The 24057-nt window shown below is 34.8% G+C and overlaps 1 protein-coding gene across 1 annotated transcript in view; it reads left to right on the forward strand.

Annotated features, from left to right (window-relative positions):
* The first annotated feature begins 12199 nt into the window (after positions 1-12199).
* The window catches only part of Ppp1r1c (protein phosphatase 1 regulatory inhibitor subunit 1C), a 131228-nt gene continuing 119370 nt past the window's right edge, over positions 12200-24057 (forward strand). Inside the window, exons 1-2 of the mRNA XM_046447451.2 lie at positions 12200-12508; positions 14195-14255. Of these exons, the coding sequence (XP_046303407.1) occupies positions 12428-12508; positions 14195-14255 (142 nt within the window). The 5' untranslated portion in view covers positions 12200-12427. The remainder of the gene's footprint in view (positions 12509-14194; positions 14256-24057) is intronic.

Genomic DNA, 24057 nt, shown 5'->3' on the forward strand with positions numbered 1-24057 from the left:
TACCAAAGATAAAGATAAAATACTAAAAGTTTCTCAAGAGAAATAAATTAGACTGCTGATGGCAGATTGTCTCCCAGCTGAGATCAGTAACTCGATATAGTTGACAGTAGAGAAAAAATCAGTGTTCTAAGAAAAAAAAAAACATGGAGTTCTTTACCTGGCCATGTGGGAGAGTGGGAGAAAAAAATGCCCACTGTTAGATATACAAAAACTTAGAAAGTTCAATACCTCTGAATTACTTGATCACTGGTTAAAAAAAAAAAAGGCTTATTGAAAATATAGATTTCAGTAGACACAGCATGAATCCAAGACAAAGAAGTGTGACATAGAAACAACGGCCGGCACATAAAAGGTGATTTCACCATGGTATGTGGGTGAAGACTATGAGCAGGGAAATCCTGAGCACCTTGTTTGTTTGGGGGTGGATGTAGCTAATGAATGTATGTTCTTCTATTACATTAATTATTAGTATGATTAATAATAAGGTGAAAGACAAGGTCTGAATGAAGTCCTGGTAAAGCTTAAGAGAATAGGGGAGAAACCACTGGAAAATTCTGGGAACATAGTTCACAGTGAGTTAAGAATTTAGGGATATTGAGAGAACACTGAATTATGAAAAATGTTCATAAACCTTTGAACCAATTACCTGTGAGCAGCCCCATCCATGTCCTGTGTCCTTGTGCTCAGGTCCTTGCCCCCATTGGCTGACAGGCTATTGAGAAAGCAACAAAACTATAAGATAACCAAGAGGTATGTGGATGAACCACCCAGGGAGTGTGCCTATTAAAGACTTCAATGACTGAGAAATGACCCTTGCCTCATTATAATAGTAAGACACAAAGCCCTGGGTAGAAATTTAAGATGCTAATGAGACATTTGATATAGGAAATAGCAGGATTAGAACATGCAAGGGCAATGCACAGACTCAAGGAAAACTGGTGTGAAATTGCTTAACCCTCCCTGTGTTTACCTCTAGTTTACTCCCCTAGCTGCTGTCCCTCTATAAATGCTAAAACTCCAGGGTTAGATGAGGCAACTCACTCCCTGTCTCTGAGTTGGCCTGTACTCTCAGGGAGTCTGTATTTTCCCTTTATAATAAATGTTTTGCTCTACTACTCATATCTGGTGCATTCTTAAATTCTTTTCTGCTACCTGGTCAAGAAACTGGAAGATTCGAGTAGAGGTCTTTTCCACTCCTGGAGACATTTTCAGATCCCATGCCACTGGTGACAATACGAGAGGGCATCTTCATTCAGTCCTAAATGAAGAAATGTTTGCTGAGTTGCAAAGTCAGGGTGGAAGCATGCTTCAAGAAAAGTGACCACATGTCAAATGGTACAGCATTGTGGAAGGGCTTGGGTTATTCTAGGTAGAATGTTCAGTGGTTAGAGAGCAAGGTGCAGGGTCTGAGATGTGCCTAGAAAATAAGGATTTTAATTTCCATTCTCTATAAAGTGCCAGGTGATGATCTAAGTTGATTTTCTTATCACACTTTCTTAATTACCTACTCCTATCATTGATTTTGCTCCATGACTCATTATTTGTACTGGAAACTAAGGCTCAGCATATTATAACCTGTTAGAAGTTTCATGTTCTTTCTCAAGAATGAGCCCTTTGCTTCTGAAATCATTATGCATTTATTACACAAGCAGTATAATGAGTCATATGTTAATTACTGTTTTTTAAAAACTAGTTGGTTAGAGAGTCATAAAAGAAAGGTATGTAATATTTCAAATTTTCATGAAGCAGAGGCTAAGGGATGACACTGGCGATCCTAATAATAGGTTGCTGTGAAATAAATATGATCAATAAGCAGCTTTAACTTATTGACTAAACCAGAGTCACTCCCAACTAGCGTGATTAGGAAACAGGGTAACGCCCTTGGACATCTGATATAGGTTTCATGTTCTTACTAAGACATTTACTTTTGCTGCAAGTGACTCATTCTAATCAGTAAGTTATTCTGCTTTTTAATGTTCCATTACTTAATATTACTTGTGGATATAAATAAGCATACATTGTACATGGAAACATAGGCAAACATTCAAGAATAGCTCTTTTTCATAGTCTGCTCAAAGCCAGAGACTGCTAAATTGCAACAGCATGAAGCCCAAAGTTGCAATCACTTTAAGGAGAACTTATTTTGTTTAAATGGAAGTTAAAATTGAGAGAACATATACTTTACAAAGTATTAAATGTGTATATATCATTTACATAGAAGACACAGAAAATGAGCAAGACAGAAGAGGATTTTATAATGATAATAAAAAGGCAAAATGAGAAGTGTTCAAGTATTGACTAAAAATAAATGGTGTGTTGAGGCATAAAATCAGAAGGAAAGGGATTTTTTGGCAAAATATATCTTTCTCTGCAGTGAGGGTATATAAGACAATTGATCATCCTCCACAGAGATGTTTTAATCAAATATAGACTCCTTGAAATAGTAAAAACAGACTCGGTATGAATAGAGTATCTCACTGATGTCTACCTAGCATGAAACTTTCATATGCATATTTAATTTAAATTTATATTCTGTTTTTTTGAAAAAGAACTTGAAAAGGTTGTCTAATTTCTGTTGGCATCTATATCTGGAGACGGATGAACTAATTTGTGGCTTAGGCAGACATCTGACTTCTATCTCTTCCTCCCTGAATCTAGTCTTTAAATATTTTCCTAAGTATGAGCATGTTATTGAAGGCAAGGAAAGTTAAGTTTCTGAGAGGAAACTTAAATCAGTCAATTACGACTCTTTGGAATATTTCTATCATTACCAGGCTCAAATATTTATGTGTAGTTTTATGTTAAAAAATATTAAATGAGGAAAGAAAATTGGAACCAATATCTACAGTTGGTTTAAATCGTGTTTGTGCTGTTTGTCAATCCCACAGAATCCAAGTAATGGTTATGAACATTAATTAAAATAACAGAGAAATTAAGTATCTCTTACTTCAGATTTGTCTATGTCCCATATAATTCAAGTTAGATTCTACAGAGTGTATCTGCAGGTACAAATGAATTCAGCAGAGATGCCATTAAAATATTTCATGTAAAAGAAAAAATTCAATAAATAATAAAATTCAATAAAATAATGCTTGTTGATATTATTATGGAACTCAGGTTTTATTCTTGTCACAAATTGTAATTGGAAAAGAATATAGTCATACAATTTGCATAAAAAGATGGTATTTACTCTGAAATTGGATTCTTCTGGAATTAAGATAATTCTGAACCTTATACAATGTCAACCTTATATACAGAATAGGCCTTTTTTGGACTTTCTCTGGGGAATTTATATTTTCCAGTTTTGCCTTGGGGTTTTCAGAAACTATTTGAAAATATTCAAGCATGAAGGGGAAGCTGGGAGATAAACCAAAACATTGGCAGAAGGTCATTTTTGGGATGGAAAAAGCCCTTAGTGTGAGGCTTGTTAAGTCAGAATTCTCACTGGTCTCCAGAGAAGGTCAGGTAGGCTGACAGCAGTAGCTGGCTCAAATCCATCTGCTCTACTAGTTACATTCGAGTACCCTTTAAAAGGTTTTTCCTGTCCTCTTCAAACATTTAAAATAGTCTCTCCATAAAGGTAGTGCCAAAATGCTTTGTTTGATACTTGCAAAATAAATGAAAGTTTGATACTTGCAAAATTAATAAAATGTCTATTAATAAATGAAAGTGTTTAAGAGTCTATTATTGCTGTGGGTATATACGTGACTGCATGACCAATGTAATTCTGCAACCTGTACACTCAGAAAAATGAGAAATTATATCCCATCTAATTCAAATGTATGGTATGTCAAGATCATTGTACTGTCATGTGCAACTAATTAAAACAAATTTAAAAAAAGAATGTGTCACTTAAAAAAATTTTTTGATGACTATCAAGAATGTGTCAGATGTCAATTATATGGGGGCAATTAGGCACTGACTTAGACTTACAAGATCTCTGCTTTGAAAAATTATCAATTTAAAATCCTGGGGATACCAAGAGAGGGTGATTGCTCCCTTACTGGAGATTAGATGAAATGCTTTGGAGACTGGAACTAGAGATAGATTATTAGTTGCAGAGTTATAGTTTACCTATTTTAATTTTTCAGAATGTTTTGTCTATTCAAGATTCTCTTTTGAAGTTTGTCACCGTGTCATATGCTTATAATTGCAGTTATACAGGAGGCTGAGGCAGAAGGATCACAAGTTTGAGGCAAAGCGTAAGCAATTTAGTGAGACCATATCTCAAAATAAAAATAAAAAGGGCTGGGGATATAGCTTGGTGGTAGAGCACTCCTGGGTTAAATCCTCAGTAACCAACCCTGCCCCCCCACCACCAAAATTATTTGCAAAACTTATAAAGCTCATGTGTAAATCGAAAATATAAATGCTCATTGTAACATCTTTTGAAAGATGTTTTCAAAAATAACAATGAACAGACTTTGAGAGAACTTGTTATTTAGGTCTTCCCCAATTGATAAATATTAATAGTATATATCTCACACTTTGCTTATATAACCTATGGTGTGTAATACCTTTTGTAATTTGAACATCACCTCTGAGTAGAAAACTTGAAGTTTCTTAAAGCTGAAGGAGTTCATCTTTTACCTAGTTCATTTCCTTTCTCTTTTTCTCCCTCTTGTGTTCACTCACTCTATTTTAATTATGTCATCAATAAAGGTAAGAATATGTTGCATTTACTATATATAGCTTAGGAAAGTATTGAAAAAAGTTAAGCCAAGAAAATCATAGCGATTTTAAAGGAAACTACAAGAAAATAAGATTCTCCTTCTGATGCTTTCACATTATGATTGTCATTCAGATGCATCAAATTGCTTATGCCAGCAAATATGATAAAAGACCTTCTGTGTATCTGTAATTTTGCTCTTTTGGGTGAATGTGAGAAGGTTAGAACAGTGTTCTAACATTGATGAGCATATGTGTGTATTAAGTGAGATAAATTTAATATAGTTTAGGAAATAATGATCTCATCCAAAGCAAGTTGTCCATAATTAAAAGATAAAAGTGTGTTTTCTGAAAAATTACTCTCTTTCAATTTCTTTGACTTAAGAAAGGATATGAAATGTTTATCCAAAACATAATATACACAAAACTCTAAATATACGTTTGTCAGCATATGTTTAATGCATGAGCATATGTGTGTGTTTGTGCATATATACGTATATAATGGGATTACATTATTATTACATATTGTTTAATAATTTGCCTTTTGTACTTACTAATACATTTTATAAAATTTTTAAAAATTACTTGAAAAACATACCAATAATCAGAAATGAGATTTTAGAAGATTTTCTGAATTCAAACTAAGCAAAATTCCATTATAATATCATTTTATTCCATTATATAAAATTGTGAAAATAAAAGAATCTTACAAGTGGATTATATTTTCAGTTGATTTTTTTTGTTTATGTTAAGAAAAATATATAAGAAATATATATAAGAAAAATATATCCAGGGCCTACCAGAAGGCCTACTATTCAGGAATCCTTAATAATTCCAGCATAGAAAATAAGGATGAAATCTGAAATAGGTTGCCTACACCTTATTCTTCTCAAGTTAAAACATTATTCATTTATTTACTATATTCATGTATTTTTATCAGTTCTATAAAATAAACCTAAAATCTCCACTCTTGCTCTTGTTCTTTACTGTGAAGTTCTGTGTTTGGAGGATATTTTCTGCCAAGTTTTTTTCAAGAACTAGCCTAAACTTTTTTTCTTTACTTACCCATTTTCCACTCTCTCACTCAGAATAATTACTAAAATTCAATCAATACTTTTTGGTTTTCATAACTCCATTCTCTGTGGTTTTGATAGTGTTAATCACAACCAACCTAAAGAAATTGTCCTCAACCTTGATTTCCATGTCACTTTTCTTTCCTGGTCTTCTTACCTTTCTGACTGATGATTTTGTGTTTCTATTCTATGCCCTTTTCCACCTTAACATTTAGGTTTCTCATAATCCTGTTTTACCTTCTTTTTATACTTTACATTGTGCTTGAATACATTTATCTAATCTCATGTCTTTAACTGTTTATTTGACAATAACTCATATTTATGTGCATATCTTCAAGCAGATCTTTCTGTTTTGAGTTATAACCCCCTGTATAAAATTGCCAACTCAGTAATAGTGCTAATAATTTTAAAAGTATCCAACAATTACTGTTGACTATACACCCATGTTATAAGGTTAGTGGTAGAATCAGCAACCACTTTTCCTGCTCAGAGTTTCTGTGGGTCAAGAATTCGGTGTAAAGTGGGGATGACTTATCTCTGCTCTCGGCGGGCCTCAGACAGCTGGAGGTGACTCACATGACTGGGAGCTGGAATTATTGGAGCCTTCTTCACTCACATGTCTCACGGGATTGCTGAGATGACTCAAAGTCTGGGCTCCACTGGTGCTGTTGACTAGAGTCAAAACGTGGCCTCTGCACGTGACTTGGCTTCTCACCGCATGCCATCGGGTTTTTTAGAGAAAAGTATCTCTCAAGGATGCATCTGGAGAAGAGGTGGATAGAGCAGAGCAGGGGTGCTTATTTTATTTTTTTTTTCACCTTGTTGTCTGGGCCATCTCCTGTGATCAAACAGCTGGGGATAACTAGAATAGCTAGGAATGAGAATGCTCCAGAGGCTTCTTAGCTCACATGTCTGAAAACTGGGCAAGAATGACTCAAAGTCTAGGCTCAGCTGAGGGTGTTCATGGAGTGTTTATATGCATCTTCTCTGTGACTTTGGCTTCTTTACAGCCCGGTAGCTGGTTTCTGAGAGGAGGCATTCCCAGATGGAGGGATCAGAGGGAAGTGCTGCAAGAGTGCTAAGAAGAGTTGGTCTGGCCAATTATTTATTTATTTATTTTAAAGAGAGAGTGAGAGAGAGAATTTTTTTAATATTTATTTTTTTAGTTTTCGGCGGACACATCTTTGTTTGTACGTGGTGCTGAGGATCGAACCCGGGCGGCACGCATGCCAGGCGAGCGTGCTACCCCTTGAGCAACATCCCCAGGCCCCAAGGTCTGGCCATTTATGACCCAGCTTCAGTAGTCAGCAAACATTAATCCCTTGTATCCTATTGGTTATGGTGAGTCACTGAAGCCAGTCAAGATTCAAGCGGAGGGGAATTTGGTTCCACCTCTTGGTGGGGAAGCAGTAAAGCTGTTAGTAAAGAATATGTGGAATGGGAGATATTGTTGCAACTGTTTTTGCAAAATACCATCTGTTGCAATCAGGCAGTGTGCTAAGCATTTTCTATGAATTATATGTCCAAGTCTTCACTTCATTTCTAAGAAATAGTTGAATTGTTATTCTTATTTTAAAATTAGTTTTCAGTAGTTTCAAGGATGAGAAAATATAAGGAACATTTCTATCTAAATGGTTCACTTTGAGCCTAGAGGAGTTGATATTTTTTACTCTGTCTTAATCCTCATATTCTTTCTCTTGGTGAGCAATACACCCTCATGCCAACTGCTAACTCTAATAATTCTTTCATCTTTCTTTTCCCTTATCAATATCAATTTCATGAAATAGCAACATTCTATCCATCTCCCTCTCATCTTCACCACTGAAACTTTAGTGAAGGCTTTTGTTATCTCTTGAGTGGATTATTATAACATCTTCAGATGTTCTTGTCTTTGACTCTTGATCCTTTCTAGTCTACCTCGGCACAGGCATGACAGCAACCATTCTATAACCCAAATTAAACTAAGATGTTCTCCTTAAATCTCTAGTTCTATTCATAGTTTTCACAGTAAGTCCTTTTTTTTTTTTTTTTTTTTTGCATGCAATGTCGCGGTGTCTTCCACTAGCTTGGTTGGATGTGAGTGCCATGTACACATTGTGTCAGAGGTGAGGAATGAATGAGTCATGAGGTAGAAATAACTTCCATGTTTTCAGAGGGCAAGTATATGTCACTAGGGATGATCATGACCTTGTCCATACAAGGGACTAGCTTCATAAGACTATCTTCTTAAGAACAGTTGGATGTCTTTCTTTTTGTGAGTTTTAACATGTTGTCTCAATTTAAAAACACAAAACACCATGTATGTAAATAAAAACATATCTGTGACCTAGAGTCAGCCACTACCCTCCCTCCCAGGCCCACTTTCTGTTTCATATAAACTTTCTGTCTTAGCTCCATTAGTTCTATGATTCTTACTTGTGTACATGTGGCTTCTCTCAACTGTAAGCTCTTTGAAGGTTGGGACCTTGTCTTATTTGTGTTCATATCCCGGTGTCTGGCATACAATAGGATGTTCAAGCAATACATATTGAGTGGGTGAATAGTATTTATGAAATCATTTCATAGACCAATGTACCTCTACATAAACTCAATGATCATAATAAATTTAATAATAAATTATTATCTTAGCCAACCTTTCCCCCACTTCCCTTCATTTCCTTTCTCTACTGTCCTTCTTTGTCCTCTTTCCACAACTAAAGCACTCACTATTTATCAGGTGACAGTTTAAAAATGACCAGTGCCCGTCATCTGACAAAGGAAAAAAAAAATCTAAAATAGCCAGTTAGGACAGCAAAAAATACAAATAGTTTCAGAGAGCATCTTTGTGTATGATAGTACATTAATTGGTATTTATATGCATGCTAGGAAGTAATTTTAAAAAGGACAAATTATGTTTGATACTTGCTCTTTGAAAGGTAATGAAATTATTGAATATATTGTAAATACATATTAAAATATGTAAAAAAAAGATGGGGAGAGAGATAGAAGGATTTGGTACTCAAACTCTTTGGGAAAATTCATTTATTGGAAAACTTTATGCTTCCTGACAATATTAGAAAGGTGAAGCGTAGTTGGACTTATTTAGTGACTACTAGATGACCAACATCTTATTTCTGTCCATGTTTAAAGATAACATGGAAAAGAATTTGCAGTGTAGAGCAAAGGCAAAAGGAATACATAGAAAATTATTATAGAATAACATAAAACTACATATATTTAAATTGCAGTAGAGGAAAGAAATCAAGTGATTCCTCTTCTCTGGAGAATCTTAGGCACCTTCCTATGTAGGTAGAATTAGAGCATGAGTAGAATTTGGGTAAAAGGAAGAAAGTTAGGATGGCTTCCCAGGAAAGTAGGGGAGGCCACAGAATAGCTGGTAATGGGTGAAGTGTGGCCTGTCAATGAGTATCACTTAAGTAAGGTGTGTGTTTTAGAGTTAAATTAGGAAGGCCTCATGGCCTATTTTCCTAAAGTTTGCCTTCTTTGCCCATAATATCATTTACCTTGAAGAGAGATTATAGTTATTGCTCATTCTGAAGACAATTTTAAATCTTGGATTAAAAATGATAGAACCTCTTTAAAAAAATAAGAAGAATCAAAAGAAGTCAGCATAGTGGTATACTATTAATTGTAGATTCTCCATTTGTTATTGAAGTCTAATTTGGAATGCAAGATCTTTATGATTAGTGGAATCTGTAATCATGCTAGTCTCTTTTCTTTTATTCTTCTGACATGGCCATGTCATCTTAAGGTCTTTACCTATGGAGCTCATGTATCAGAGCATCTAACTGCTGTAGAGATTCTGGTGGCTTCCACTGACATCTTCAGAGGCCTTTATATTGGAATAGCTCTCATGGTGGCTTCATGATAAAATGCCCAGGCTGTAGGCAAAAGTGCCTAGGTTTGAAATTCCTCTGCCATATCCTAGTTGGATGATCTTGATCAAATTACCTAAACTCTTAAATTTACAATTTCCTAATTTTAAATCAGGTATGAAGATGGCAATAGCATCTTCCTCAAGGGGTTGTTATGAATGAATACAGGCAGAGCACTTGAATATTATCTGCATATTATATGGCAAGTACCACATAAGGGTTAGGTATTACTTTTTATATCTAATAGGGAGAGAATAATGTACATCTAATATTTAGTATAACTATATGCATTGGTCTCTGTGTGTGTGTATGTAAAAAGCTATATATTTCAGTGCCATATAAATTGCATATTAAATATTTTATATTATTAAATATTTTATATCATTTTAAATTTAAGTTGCATTTTAAGTAATTCTTAGAATAACAATTTTACATTAGAAGGATTCCAAGCAACTTTCAACATAATTTCTCCTCTATTTCCAGAGTAAAGGGACTGGCAAGAAGTATATTATAGAATCTATTCAACAAATAGCTGCTCTGTGAATAAAAAGTTGCAAAATATTAATTAAAAGATAGGTATCTATTATACAAAGTAGAAGTATGTGCTGGATGCTTTGGGATGATAGAAGAATTGTGTTAAAGTGTTCAAGTAGGTCTGCAAAAGCTTTCCAAAAGCAATGGTACTCAGCCGAGTCCTGAAAGCAACACAGGAGTTGGCTTGATGAGGAACAAGAAGCTTAAACGGTCTGGAAAATATATATATAGTAGTTAAAAGTAATAGCTATCTCTTATAGAGTGGTGATTATATGCTAACCTTGTAATGAACCCTTTTTAGAAATTCACTCACCTAAAACCTTATAAGAAAGAAGAAAGTTCTCTTATTGCTCAAGTTGACTTAGTTAGTAGCAGATCCAGGATTTGAACTCAATACTGCCAAGGATGTTCTCTTAATTGCTGTACTCCAAAAACATTCTCTTAATTTCTGTACTAAGTGAAGTTTTAGATTAATACCTCACTAAAAATCTTGTTTTCATTTTAGATAATCCAAAGAGATTTTACATAATCTTCAGAGAAGTAACTTCTTAATTGGTATTAATTCCGATTTATTTTCTAGGTATTTTTGTAAACCGTTACATAGAATGTTGTAATTTCTAAGCTTCCCTAAGACTGTACAGAGATGAACCCATCACGAGATTTCTTGCTGGTCAGCACAGTTCTCCAGCTAAAAGTGCTTTCACATCCATATCTTCATTTGCTTTTCTCCCTAGTGAGTTTAGAAAACTACTTGAATAATGCATATTACTTTTCATATTCTTTCATCAGAACATTGTGTACTTACATCATGGTTTCTGGTATAGAATAAAAATTTAAAGAAAAAATAAAGAAAAAAGAAAACTTCATTTGTAAATACCTGGAATAATAGCCAATGTCTAAATGTATTCAATGAATCCAAAAGCATATTTAAAATTTTAGTGTTTGTCAAATAAAGCCTTTTGAAAAAGGAAGCAGAGAACTAAAGTTCTTTTTTTTTTCTCTTCAGTTTCATTTTCCAAAATTCTTGCACATATGAAGACCATCTGGTGATGCTATTACCACCAATTGGATATTAGTTGATGTGATGATCAGGCCAGTGTACGCCTCTTCCCTGGCCACTAGCCACAAGACAACCATCCAGTGTCTTTCTGAAGAATATCCCTTTGTGCTTTTTCTCCAGTCCTTACATTCGCATACAACCCTATGATTAATATCAAGTCACAGTGCTGGATACCATTAGGCTTCCACTAATATTTTCCCAGCCATTTCTGTATTCTTCCAAGTCGGAGAATGTAACTGACTCCACCAGGAAATAGAATAGAGGTCAGTGCAGGAGCAATGACTTCCAAGCTGTTTGCTAAATTTAGCTGTTCAATACTTTCCACTCTAGTGAAAACTGTGAACTACAATTATAGAATGTTGGAACAGAATGGGAGCTTAAAGGTCATGGAATTCAACTCCCTCATTTCTCTGTTGATGATACGGGGGCCTAGACATAGCCTGTGATTTGCTTGAGGCCACAGAGCTTGTTAATAGTGGAGATGGGAATTGAACTAAGATCTGCTCAGCCCTGGGGCAATGCTGAACTCACTACACCACAGATGTTCTGCACCTATGATCAGTCTGATCTAATGAGATCTTGAAGCACACAAATAGCTGGTGTTATTGGTTGTGGCTTCCCCTCCACGACCATTCATCTATATGGTGGCAGAGTGTGAAAGAGCAGAGGTGTCTGACTTATAAGTTGCTATGGGAGAAATGAAATGATTCTGTACCCAAACCCTGCCCCCAACTTTTAAAACTTCCTGCTTTATGTTCATCAATAATGAATGGCCCATCCCTGCAATACTCAGAGGGAGCTTACATTGCACTTTCAAGCAGCCGGTTAGTGATGTAGTGGATAGAGTCTTTCTTTCAAATCCCAGGGCAGCGGGTCCTTCAAGGCTAGCATTGCATTTTCAATTAGCTGCTGAGTGAATGCTTGGCATGTGTATTAGTGAAGAGGCACACAATTAGCTTATTGTTCCTTTCTGTATTGTGCTGAGAGGATCCAAGGGATTGGTGGGGGAACAGGCAAGCCAGGCATCGCTGTGGATGTTGAAGAAGGAAGTTCCTCAAACCTCTGCATCTTCACTTGCTCAGTCTGGAATTACAGCTATTTGTTACAAAGCACTGTGTGTGGCTTGGTGGAGTGTGCCTGAGGAAACGCATCTTGGATACCACTTGGGGCTAGTCTTTCTGAGTTCTTCACATCTCTGAATAATTCTCATCATTATCATGGAGCCCAACAGCCCCAAGAAGATACAGTTTGCTGTGCCTTTATTCCAGAGTCAGATTGCACCTGAGGCAGCAGAGCAGGTAAGTGGGCTTGGGTGGGGGAAAATTCCTGGATGTAAGATAATATGAACATACATTTTTATTTAGTGAAAGTTATTTTTTTAATCTCTTGAATTTGCCTAACTTTGGGACTTTTAGGATAAATGAATGAAAAATAAGTTGGTTTCTATATGCACTTGAATAAACAATTGGGAAACTGTTGGCTAAAATATAGCATTTCATTTCATACAAAATTAGCACCCATTGGGAAAAATGGTTATATTAGCCATTCAGATTTAGAGCTATCAATATTTGTGTCTGCATATGAAAATAACAGTTTTAACATTTAGAGCAAATTTTAAGACATTTTCAAAATTAGCAACATTTTATTTCATTTTTTAGAAAAAAAATTTGATGTAAAAATGAAAACATTAAATGCCAGAATAATTTTAGATTATAGGTTTGATATTGTTAAGCATGATTTTCATTTAGTACCCCAAACAGTAATTATATGTAATATATAATAAGTAGGATTTGTAGGCATATGTACAATTCTAAAAAGATTGTATTCATATATTACAAATAATACTTCAACATTTCCTAGATTTCTTTTCTCTATCTACTATGGCTGACATCTCTATCTCCTTTCATAATCAGATTTACTTAGACTCTTTATGCAATGGCACCACTTAAAAGATTATCTGTGATAAAACTTCAAATATAGTATACTGTGGGAAGACAAAAGCAAAGGAATCTATGGGGGACGTGCACCTAATTCATTAATTCCTTGAAACCTAAATTGTTCCTTAATCCATGCCCAAATATTTGATACAAAATCATAAAATAATTATTGAATCTCAGACTTACTCCTAATTGTTTTGACAGTCAAAAGTAGATCTATGTAGACTCAGTCCAGATGAATACGACCTTGAACATGTATCTCTGCTGAATGGAGCATTCCTTCTGTTTTAAACAAGATGCTATTGGTACATTTTATCCTCTATTCTACTTACACTTACTTGGGGAAGTCAACTATGAATGTATATGTTAAAGAAATAAAGGATAGCCCAAACAAGAAATTTGATTCATAACATGCTCCTCTAACTCTTCAAATAAGGAAAAAAAAAACCCAAACAAACAAATGAACAACAACAACAACAAAAAAACAAACCAAACCTCTTAGTTTTAACTGAATTATATCTTCTTCCAAGAGCCATATTCATTCTTTACTTGCTTATTTGTTCTAAAAATATACTAGAAAATAAAAACTTAACTATAGTAATTTAAATTTAAAATACATGCTATTAATTTAACTATGACACTGCTAGAAATTCGAGGTTGCCAAGTTCCTCTTACTGCATTTAAAGATAAAGGAAATGGATCTTGAAAGCATCACTGAAATTATGAGGGTCTTGCCATAAAATGAGCAAGTCATTCTCATACCTTCACTGTATATTAACTTTCAGTTACATCATTGGAATATATACAACTATTTCTTTTCTGTAGAAATGTAACTTTGTACTCAAAGAAGGTGATAATAATATATGACATCTTAATAATCTGGCTTTCTATTATTTAAAAAAAATAGTGGGCACGTATTGTGTGCCCTCTGGAAGTATGTTTTTGTATGTTGGGAAAATATGAAGATGGGTATTTTTGTGAGCCACAGGGCAACCAGGGGCCATGTGGGATTTTCACTGACATTAGCTGGGCCTTTGTTGTTCACAGATAAGGAAAAGAAGACCTACACCAGCATCACTTGTGATTCTCAATGAACATAATCCCCCAGGTAAAGAAGCATGATATCTTTGACATTGGTGGGACAGAATGGGGTTGTTTGAAGACTATCAAAGGGCTGTCATTGCCAAAAAGTTGTGATTCAGGATTTCAGTTAGTAGCGCTCTAACAAGCTAACCTATAATATGGATCATTTAATAGATTAATAAAAAATAAAATCAGAGATAACTATTAGAGGGACTATCTCAGTTAACAGCTTGCTTTTTTTCTAGAATGACCCACTGGGGATGATGTGAAATGTACTGTTAGCTTGGTTGTCATGTGTTCAGGTGTTTGTATAGAATCTGGTTCAGTGCTTACTAATGAGGCGGAGTGAGAAGTTGTTTAATTAGATTTCAAAGCTCAAATAACAGCCCTAGAGATACTTGTATTTTTACAGAGTTGGGTTTTAGTTATGTCATGGGGTGGGCCATGAGCCAGCACTGGCTACAGTTTTGCTGCTGATGTCATCTCTGGATAATGCAATTGACAAATAACCAGATCAATTTTCAGCTCTGCCCATTTGAGAGCCATTCTGAAGGTTGCATCCATTTGTTGAGGTTTTATTTCCCATTTCCTGTAAAAAGTAAAGCTGCATTATTATTCCTGATAAAGGACTATGATCGGCAAGGCACAAACATTATTTACGTATTGAGTGGGGTGATTTTAGTCGTGCATTTAAATGCTGCCTCTAGAAATATAAGTAGGACCAGAAAGGTCACGGCATTAATTTGTAACCAGGAGGAAGTTGGTGTTGGATTTTTTCGTAGGTATACACAATGAGGGAGGAAATAAAATGAGTTTGAATAGTGGAAATATAATACATCTAATTATAGGTTGTAGTGTGAATGAGCCATTTTAAGAATACCAGATTAAAATTGTCCTTGACTTTGTCAGATTCTTTCTAATTAGAGAAATACATGAGAAGAAAGTAAAATTTTCATAAAATATTCATCATTGAGCCTAAATACAAGAATATTCACTGCCATCGGCAAACATGTCAGCTATTTATTCCTGCTGAAAATACTATTATAACTTGATTCCTTATCTTTGAAGAGCTATGAAGTTTTAAAATCATCTTCAACTATATTATCTTAGTAAATGTACTTTTATTTGGTTGAATAAGAGGTGAAAATGTACTTATAGTTTACAAATAAATACAAATATGTAGACACAATGACTAAATCTTCTCAAGCAGTTTTATAGCTATTTTTCATGGCTTCCTTACCCTCAGTGACAATCATTCTAACATGTCTTGGAATTTGTTCCCTGTTCAAAGAGTTGCTGCCCACCTTGATTTCTAGATATCCTTCAAACAACTAGAGAAGAACCTCCCTAGTTCTGTAGGCATCACACTGTTTATTTAGGAAAGTCATGGTTATTGTCATGTTCAAAGTCTTTTTTTTAAATAATTTTTTAGTTGTCAATGGACCTTTATTTATTTATATGTGGTGCTGAAAATCGAACCCAGTGCGTCACACATGCTAGGCAAGAGCTCTAACACTGAGCTACAGTTCTCTATTCACTCAAAGAGCCCAGGAAATAATTGGGGGTTCTTAGAATAAACTGTAATTAGTGGTGTTTAAAATTCAAATCTTGGAAATATTTCTTTATTGTCCATTAATACAGCAAATTAAATTATTTTTTCATTATATAAATATAATTAACAAGCCATTTTAATTTGTGTGATGATATTATTAAATTAAAGTTATATCTTACAATTTTTTAATCTTTTTAACCTTTCCAGGAGTTTAAATCATTTGAAGGAAAGATTTAATTTTACTTTTAAGTTCATTTATGGATTCTCTTCATATTTGGTACAGAATAAATTAAATGGAAAAATATTTTTACACATAAATACAGATTTGTTTGTTTGTTTTATACTCCATCTATGCTGTTCTAAACACACAAATGAGATAGGTGCCCGGCAGGTAGGATTCCAGGGGCCTCAAATTGCCACCCCCATTCCTTCCTAACAAGTGACCTAGAATTCTCGGCAGCAGAAGCACTATGGAAATAGGTACACAACTTGTTAAGGATATACCATCCTTTGACCTGGATGAGTTCAACTCAAAACAATGGCAACAGGAACTAAAATATTTTAATTGAAGGCATGAGACCCGGGAAAGTCTAATAGCAAAGATTGTGTCTTTGTGGTAGAAACAGCAGAAGCCAACAACTTGCTCCTAGGAATACTTCTGGACAATCAGATAGAAATAGAAAATACTTGAAGCCTGAGATCTGGGTGTAATGAATCACCAAAGACAAATGTTACCTTTTTCAAATGTTTCCTTGGGGCTACATGTGTGAATGAACTTTGCAGGAAACTGCTTTTCCTTCTACATTTTCAGTTCCTTTTCTAATCAAGCTTGTCTGTTTCTGAAATCCTTTGTGAAATTCTACCTCAGAGTATCATCGTCTCTTCTTGGCCTGAATGCTGTTTGCTTTCACTCTCTGATAATCTGTAGCTAGTGATGTGGTTCCCATATTTTTATTTAGAGGAATGCAGACATGGGATCTTCTATATGCAGCAATAAATGGCAATGCTACTTTTTGTAACTGATACCCTCATATTTTATAGATTTACTTAACCTTACTTGTCTTGAAGTAGACTTATGAGAGGATGTGTATTTGGCTGCCAATATGTTATGGTTTGGATTATAAATTTTAAAAGTCCAGTATGCTAAAACCTTGGTTGTCAGACTTGGGGATGTGGTGGGAACATCAGACGGTGGTCCCAGTGGAAGGAAGTTGAGTTACTGGGGGTATGCCCTCAGATGGGATATTGGGACATTGGTCTCTCCTTTTCTCTCTTTGCTTTTGGCTACTATGAAGTGAGCAGATTTGCTCTACCACATGCCCCCCCCCCCACCATGATGGTCAGCCTTACCACAGTCCCACAGCCAAGGGCCCAGTGACCAAAATAAATAAATCTTGGCCAAAAGAAATCTTTCCTCCTTATAAGTTGACTATCTCAGAAATTTTGTCACAGTGACAAAAAGATGACTAACACAGAGTATAGAAATATAGAGCTGGAAAAGAACTTCAGGAAATAGTATAATCACACATCTTCATGAAAGACATAAACCAAACCAAGTCTCTGAGACTTGCTCCATTTTATGTATTTCAGAGAAGAATTCATAATTACCTCTGGTTTTCAGTTTCAGGTCTGTCAATTCTAAATATTAGAAAACAGTTTCTTGTACCAAACTTCAGTACAAATTCCCCACTTTACAATAACTCTTAATTTATTTCCTTAATAAAAGTTTATTTTCTCGCCTTTTAAAATACATGAAAGAATTCCTTCTTTTCTTTATTGAACATCTCCAGATCCCCTACAGGCCTTAATGAACAATATCCAAATTCTCCCCCCCACCCTGCCCGCCTTTGGAGCCCAGAGCTGGACACAGTCTCCCAGTAAAATGCCAGGCTGGACCAGGCCTTCTGAATATTAAAGTTTGTGGCATCCATTCTGTTCCACTTACTGTTAAGTGGAGGCAGTATGGTTACAATTATACTTAATGGATCTGATGTCTATTAAACATGAGTGAACTGTAAGAGGACTGGAGCTAAGTGAAGGTTTGGGTAAGTACCCAGGAGTTCTGGCGTCATTTTAAAGCTTATAGTACATCTAAAATTGGGACTAGAAAGAAATATAACACAAAATGACTTTGGGGATAGTTATTGAACTTCCTATCACAGCCAATTTTGGGGGAGATTAGCTTTCCCTTTGATCCTTTTAGCTACAAATAGTCTTAGAAATTAGAAATAAAAACAAAAGGATATTCTCACATATCTCAGGAACCTAAAAATTAGTTAATATGAGATACAGTAATTAAATACCACATTCTCTCCTTTCAAACTTGATAGTAAATCTAGTCATTAGAGAGAAGTTGGATTTCCAACCACTTGGGTTAGTTAGCTCCTCAAACTGGGAAAGAAGCCACAGTCCATTCTGTAAGTAGCACATGACTTTCTGAATGAGGCACGTATTTCAGGACTCAGTAAATTAACTAATGAGATTTTGAAAGCTCTGGGTTGAGAATCCTTAGATATTATTTATATAATAGCTACAAAATAATGCTGGACTCACATGGAGTTGTTCAAAACATGCAGGCATTCAGAAATTTCTCATGATGCCCTTTTCCATAAACAATGAAATGTCTCTTAGGGTCAATAAAGTGAACATGGAGATTTATGTCCAGTGTCAAGACAGTCACATGAATGTCATCTCTTCTGAGGGAGACCCTCTGTTTTACAAAATGAATGATTGTATGTCAAAAGGCAACTGGACACCTTGCATAGAAGATTCAGGGATCACACTGAAGATTTTCCAGGGCCTCTGAAAGATGGGTAAGACTTTGTCACATCCAGACTATTTATGTTACACCCCCAGGGACCTCTAGTCTAGTCAGTGGCATTCAAGGAAAAGATACTTGCCTATAGCCTACACAGTTAAGTTTCATTTTAAGTTATTTGGGAATGTGGTTGTAATACTTTCTGACACTGACCTTGCTGATTGCTTAGGATTTACTTTACCTTATTACTATTAATTACAGAACAATACAAAGGTTCATGTTTGAAAATCATTTGAGCTAACTGGTGTTAATTTCTAAGAAATTGTCAGAAATACCTATTATTTTTCCCTCAGCATTGATTTCTATGGGTTATTAGATGCCAAGCCATGTTGAATAATTTAAACACAAGTGATGCAACTGATTTTTGGTGATTCATGCATCCTAAAATTGATTGACTTATTTTCCCATAATTATTCAGTCTGTGCAGCCAAATTGCCTAATGAATTGGAATAATTGAGTGAAGAATGAAGTAAGCTTCAATTCTTAGTAATGCCAAGGTATGCTCAAGTATAATCTTCAACTTAAATAAAAGGAAAATGAAGGAGCAAATCATAAACTTGTGAAATATTTCCTCTTTATTTTGGCAGGATGATGACTTTTATTCATTTTGAATAATAGCATGTTCCACTCACCTTTTATATGGCTTGTTTAAAAGTTAGAAATGGCTTGGTGAAATGTGACAGAGTGACTGTAATGTTAATTCACTTCATCTTTTTGGGTCTCTGTTTTCCTACAGAGGGGGGATGTAGCAGATAATACTTATAAGGTATTTTGTAAGTTGTAAAGAGGCCCTGGCTTTGGAAGGGGACTGGCCCTAAATCCCAGCTTTGCCAGTTATTGGTGGAGAGACACTGGGTGTATACTTAGCTTCTCTGGGCTCAATTTCTTCCTTTCTTAAAACAGAATATAGAGGTAGAAGAGAATGCCTCTCACTGTGCCTGCTGCCAAGTAGATACTGACAACCTGCAGTTCCCCTGTGTCATGATACCCCAGCCAAGAAGAGCGGGGCTCCTCCTAAAAGCTGCATTTCTTACTAGAAGATAGTCCTACTCTATTCCAATCCTAACTGTGTTAGGCAGTGGCAGACAGAGTTCCATTAGACTGGAATAGTTGATAAGAAAAATTATGTACAATACATTCTGATTCTTCAGTGCAATTATGGAATCATTATACATCTTATATGGTGGTATTGGTTCAACTGAGTATGTCTTGCTTGCAAATATAATTTTCATAGAATATGAGTCTTTCTTTAAAATAAAAATACTGATGTCTACCAAGCTATGAATGAATGATTGCAGACCTGTGTTTAATCAAAAATTAAATTTAAGTTTTAATAGTATGTCAAAAGAAAAAAGGTTGAATATTGAGAATACAAATCCTTTACAGACAGCTGCCAAACACTCTGGCTCCTCACTTCTGATTCCACTCCATTTGTTCTCACTTGCCTTCATACATCATCTCTATGCTATATTCTGGTTGAGCTTTCTTCCTTTGGTTCCTTGAAGTAGTTCTCCTATGCCAACTCTTAAGAAAGTCAAAACTGACTCATTTACATAAATCAATCTCTATCTTTCTCTTATTTAGATGAGAGGGCAAGACTCACTTAAATCATAAAAGTGTTCCCTAATTAACTGACCCATTGTATAACTCTGCTATTCCAATACTCCCCTTCCACCTTCTACTCTTAAGGCTATTTATTGATTTATACTAGCTGATTGGGACACTCAATTCAGTTCAGTACATATTTATTGAGTCCTTATTCCTAAATCCTCTATGAACATGTGGTCAAGATAACAGAGAATAACTTGCCTGGATGAACCATGAAAAAATAGTAATAATATAAATCTGAACTACTAAAACCACGGTGAAGTTAATCACAGTCAAGGCATAGGGGCATCATTATGCTCACTATTCCATAAAGTGCTTATGATACTTTGTTTTTAATCTTTTGGCTTTGATATTTTAAGGATTAGAATCAAAGCTAAATTTTTATTATTATTCCAAACTATAAATAGAGTAGATATTAAATACCCATGAATTATTACATTAAATGGACTTTTAAAAAATCCTGAAAGTTATTCTGTCAAACTTTTTTGGCACCTACTCTGAATAAAGTATAGTTTTACTATTTTCAGGGGCAAAATAGATAAGCCTCCATCCACTTTGTCATGGAGAAACTTACATGAGACATATTTTACAATTTGACACAATGTATTTTGATAACAAAACCAAAAGTACATGACAAAAATATATATGCAATTGTATGTATCAAAAATACAAAATGTATTTCACTTCAGTATAGAATGTCTACTATAGAATTTTTTTTAAGGATTAAACTACCGTTTAAAATAAAGTACAGCACACAGGACATGTATTTGACTTTCAAACATTTATCAATGTTTCCATTGATAAATGGAAACTATGATCTTGGGGAAACAGATAAGTTGTAGTTAGGAGTTGACATTTGGGGATTGGATCTCTTATTCCTGAATGTGAATCTAGAGTGGCTGCTTACTGGCCAAGTTACCCCAGGAAAATGACTTATTTTCCTAGGATCTGATAAGCTCAGTAAACTGGGCTTGTGAGTCTCCAAAATGCATGTTGTTTTCAACAGCAATATATTTCATTAAGTGTAGTAAGTAGGAAGAAAGCTCATCTGAGTCCATTGAAAAAATGTATATATTTTTGAGTCTGTATACTAACCAACACAGGTGACATCATTGTCAGCTGTTCTGGGCTGTTCAACTGCATGTTCAAATTTAAACCTGAGAAGGTTCCTAACACTCTTTCTAATTGCTTCTGTTTGATGGTCATTTTCACAAAATAGTAAATTAGTGGAGCTTTGAGAAAAACAAAATCTATCCAAGCTCTGCAATCAATAGAGTTATTGCCTTTCTCCTACCACCTGAAAGCCAATGTCTAATTAAAATGCATCATCCATCTTTGAAAACAACTTCTGAATTCTTATCTCAGCATTTCTGTAAATGGGGTTCCCCACTCTTTTAATCACAGAACCACACAGCCTTGGAATCATCTCTGACTCCTCTATTTCTAACTTGCCTCCTGCATTTACCAATGTTCTTTCTGCTGGCTGTACTCTACAAGTGAAACTTGACCCTTTTTACTTTTATTGTGTCTTCTGGGTCCACAACAGTCTTTAAGGATCTCAGATCACATAGTAACTTCCAAATTAGTTTTTCATGATTGTAACACTGGGAGTTGGTTTTGTTTAAGGAAACTTACACTTAGAATCAGTGAGCATGGATTTAAGTCATGACATGATTGTTGAAGCAAGCCTCAGCTTCTTCCTCCATGAAGCAAAGGTCTTGGTAGCTCCAACACTGGTTGTATTGCTGTAATCAAGTGAGAAGATATGTGTAAGCAACATTGCTGATACTTTCAGCAAACAAAATTACACCATGGGTGATATACTATGGCACTTTACTTTTCATAGTTGATTTGTCATCTCTAATTTATATCCTATAATTTATATGTCCTACCTTTTAGTTATGATAAGGAACATGGAATCTTCTCATGAAGAGTTCATATATTTCATCATCATCTATACATTATTCTCATTTCTTCTTTTAAACAAATCATTTCAGACTGACTTTTATATGAGTCAGTCTGTAGAATCTTGATTACCTAAATTGTTGACAATTGCCCTAAAGCTGAGACTTGAATAAAACAAAATAAATTTAAAAAGGAAGGTGAAATAATTTGGTTAGATTATGACTTACATTACCACTTTATTATCTTTTAATTTTTGACTGAGAACTTACAAAGCAGAACACAAGAACTTGACCATTTGCCATATGAACCTTCCTGTTGAAGAAAATATTGCAAAAAGATTTTATTTAGATCAAGTAGGGACAGGCTTAGGCTGTATTTGCTTCCTGAATCATTGTAAGGATTAACCACTCTTTAATCTCCAAGGAGTCTAAACATTTCCCACTTGCCCCCAGTGATTGAAAGATTTTCAAGAAATAATGCCAGAGAACCACTTGGCATGACATTTCAATGAAGGAAAACTGTATAAAAGATTAAGCTGAAATGGCTCCTCTCAAATTCTACCACAGGTAATTTTATTTGGTGAATAGCCCAGAGTTTTTGCTTCACTCAACCAATAAAGGGCACTTTTTAACTTAGGTCCTGGAGATGGCTGCAGATATTTTCCATCTGTGCCTATAGTCATAACCATTGTTGGAATCCAGGAAAATACTACTTTTACTTTTTATAAGCTATAGTAATAGAAAAAGGAACATATGTAAAATATATTTTGAAGTACATGTACAATGCAAAAGATAAAAAATACCTCTAATCTACAAGTAAAAGAAAAATACACAAGCTCAAAGGCAAATTTAAAGGGGCTTATAGTAATATATCTGACTTTGGGTTGTTTTTTGTTTGTCCCACAATGTATCTCCTCAACAACTATTTAACTATTAACTATATTAACTTCCATTTTAAAAGAGGAGGGATGATAGGGGAGTTGCTCAAAGTCAAAGAAGCTAGAAAGTTAGAACATCTGAATAATTATTGTCTATCCAAGGGATCAATGGACTATTTAGATGCTTTTCTCACAAGAATATATTAATGTTATGTTAATAATATTCTTCTTTCTATAAATATGCAACATCATACATATTCTTGTACTTTGTTAATGAAGGTAACCGTAAGTTAGTTCCTTGTTGTGGCGTGGCAATATGCGAGTCTGTTTGGTATTCCCAGGATAATGTTCTTTTTTATTCTGAAGTAAGTTTACTCTGAAGTGGTAATTCTATACTTTTTTTCTTTTCTTTGTAATTTTCTAGTGAAGGGGACATTTTAGAGTTGTTAATACTGTATGTTTTATTATACAGGCAAAATTTTTAAAAATCAGATAACCAAACTGAAAAAAAATCTTATTCACTATTCCCTTCTTAGAGTTGGAGAATTATTTATTCATTTCCCTGCTTGCCTACCTACATATTAATGTATTGAAAAATAATTGTCTTGACTTAAAATATTAATTAGAAGGCTAAGACCTCTGTGGTCTAGTTGGCCAGAGCAGAAATGATTGTGATCACATTGGAATGTCATCTTCCTTTCCCAACTTTCATCTTTCTTATCCTAACAGACTCAAATCAAATTCACTTTCTTCCATAAAACTTTTATGAACCATGACTTTTATGGAAGTCACTGGATCCATTAACATGTTTATTCCAACTGATTATCCAATGTCTTTCTGTCACCTAGTAATGCTCTGAAGGAATGGGTCATAGAATTAGTAAATTTTAATATGGGTAGGAAGAAGAAAGATTTTGTCATACAGCCCTTCTGTTTTTTTCTGCCTTTGGTTAAGTCCTTTCTAAATGGCAGAACTGAAGAACAAGGCTATGAGGTCCAGGAAGGGGCAAGTGGGTATGAAGGACCCTCACTGGGGAAGCAAAGTAGAGACCATTAAAACTAACCTGA

The sequence above is a fragment of the Marmota monax genome, unplaced genomic scaffold (genome assembly GCF_021218885.2).
Source record: "Marmota monax isolate L192 unplaced genomic scaffold, Marmota_monax_Labrador192_F-V1.1 WCK01_AAM20220418_F8-fsc00007, whole genome shotgun sequence".
Classification (NCBI taxonomy): domain Eukaryota; kingdom Metazoa; phylum Chordata; class Mammalia; order Rodentia; family Sciuridae; genus Marmota; species Marmota monax.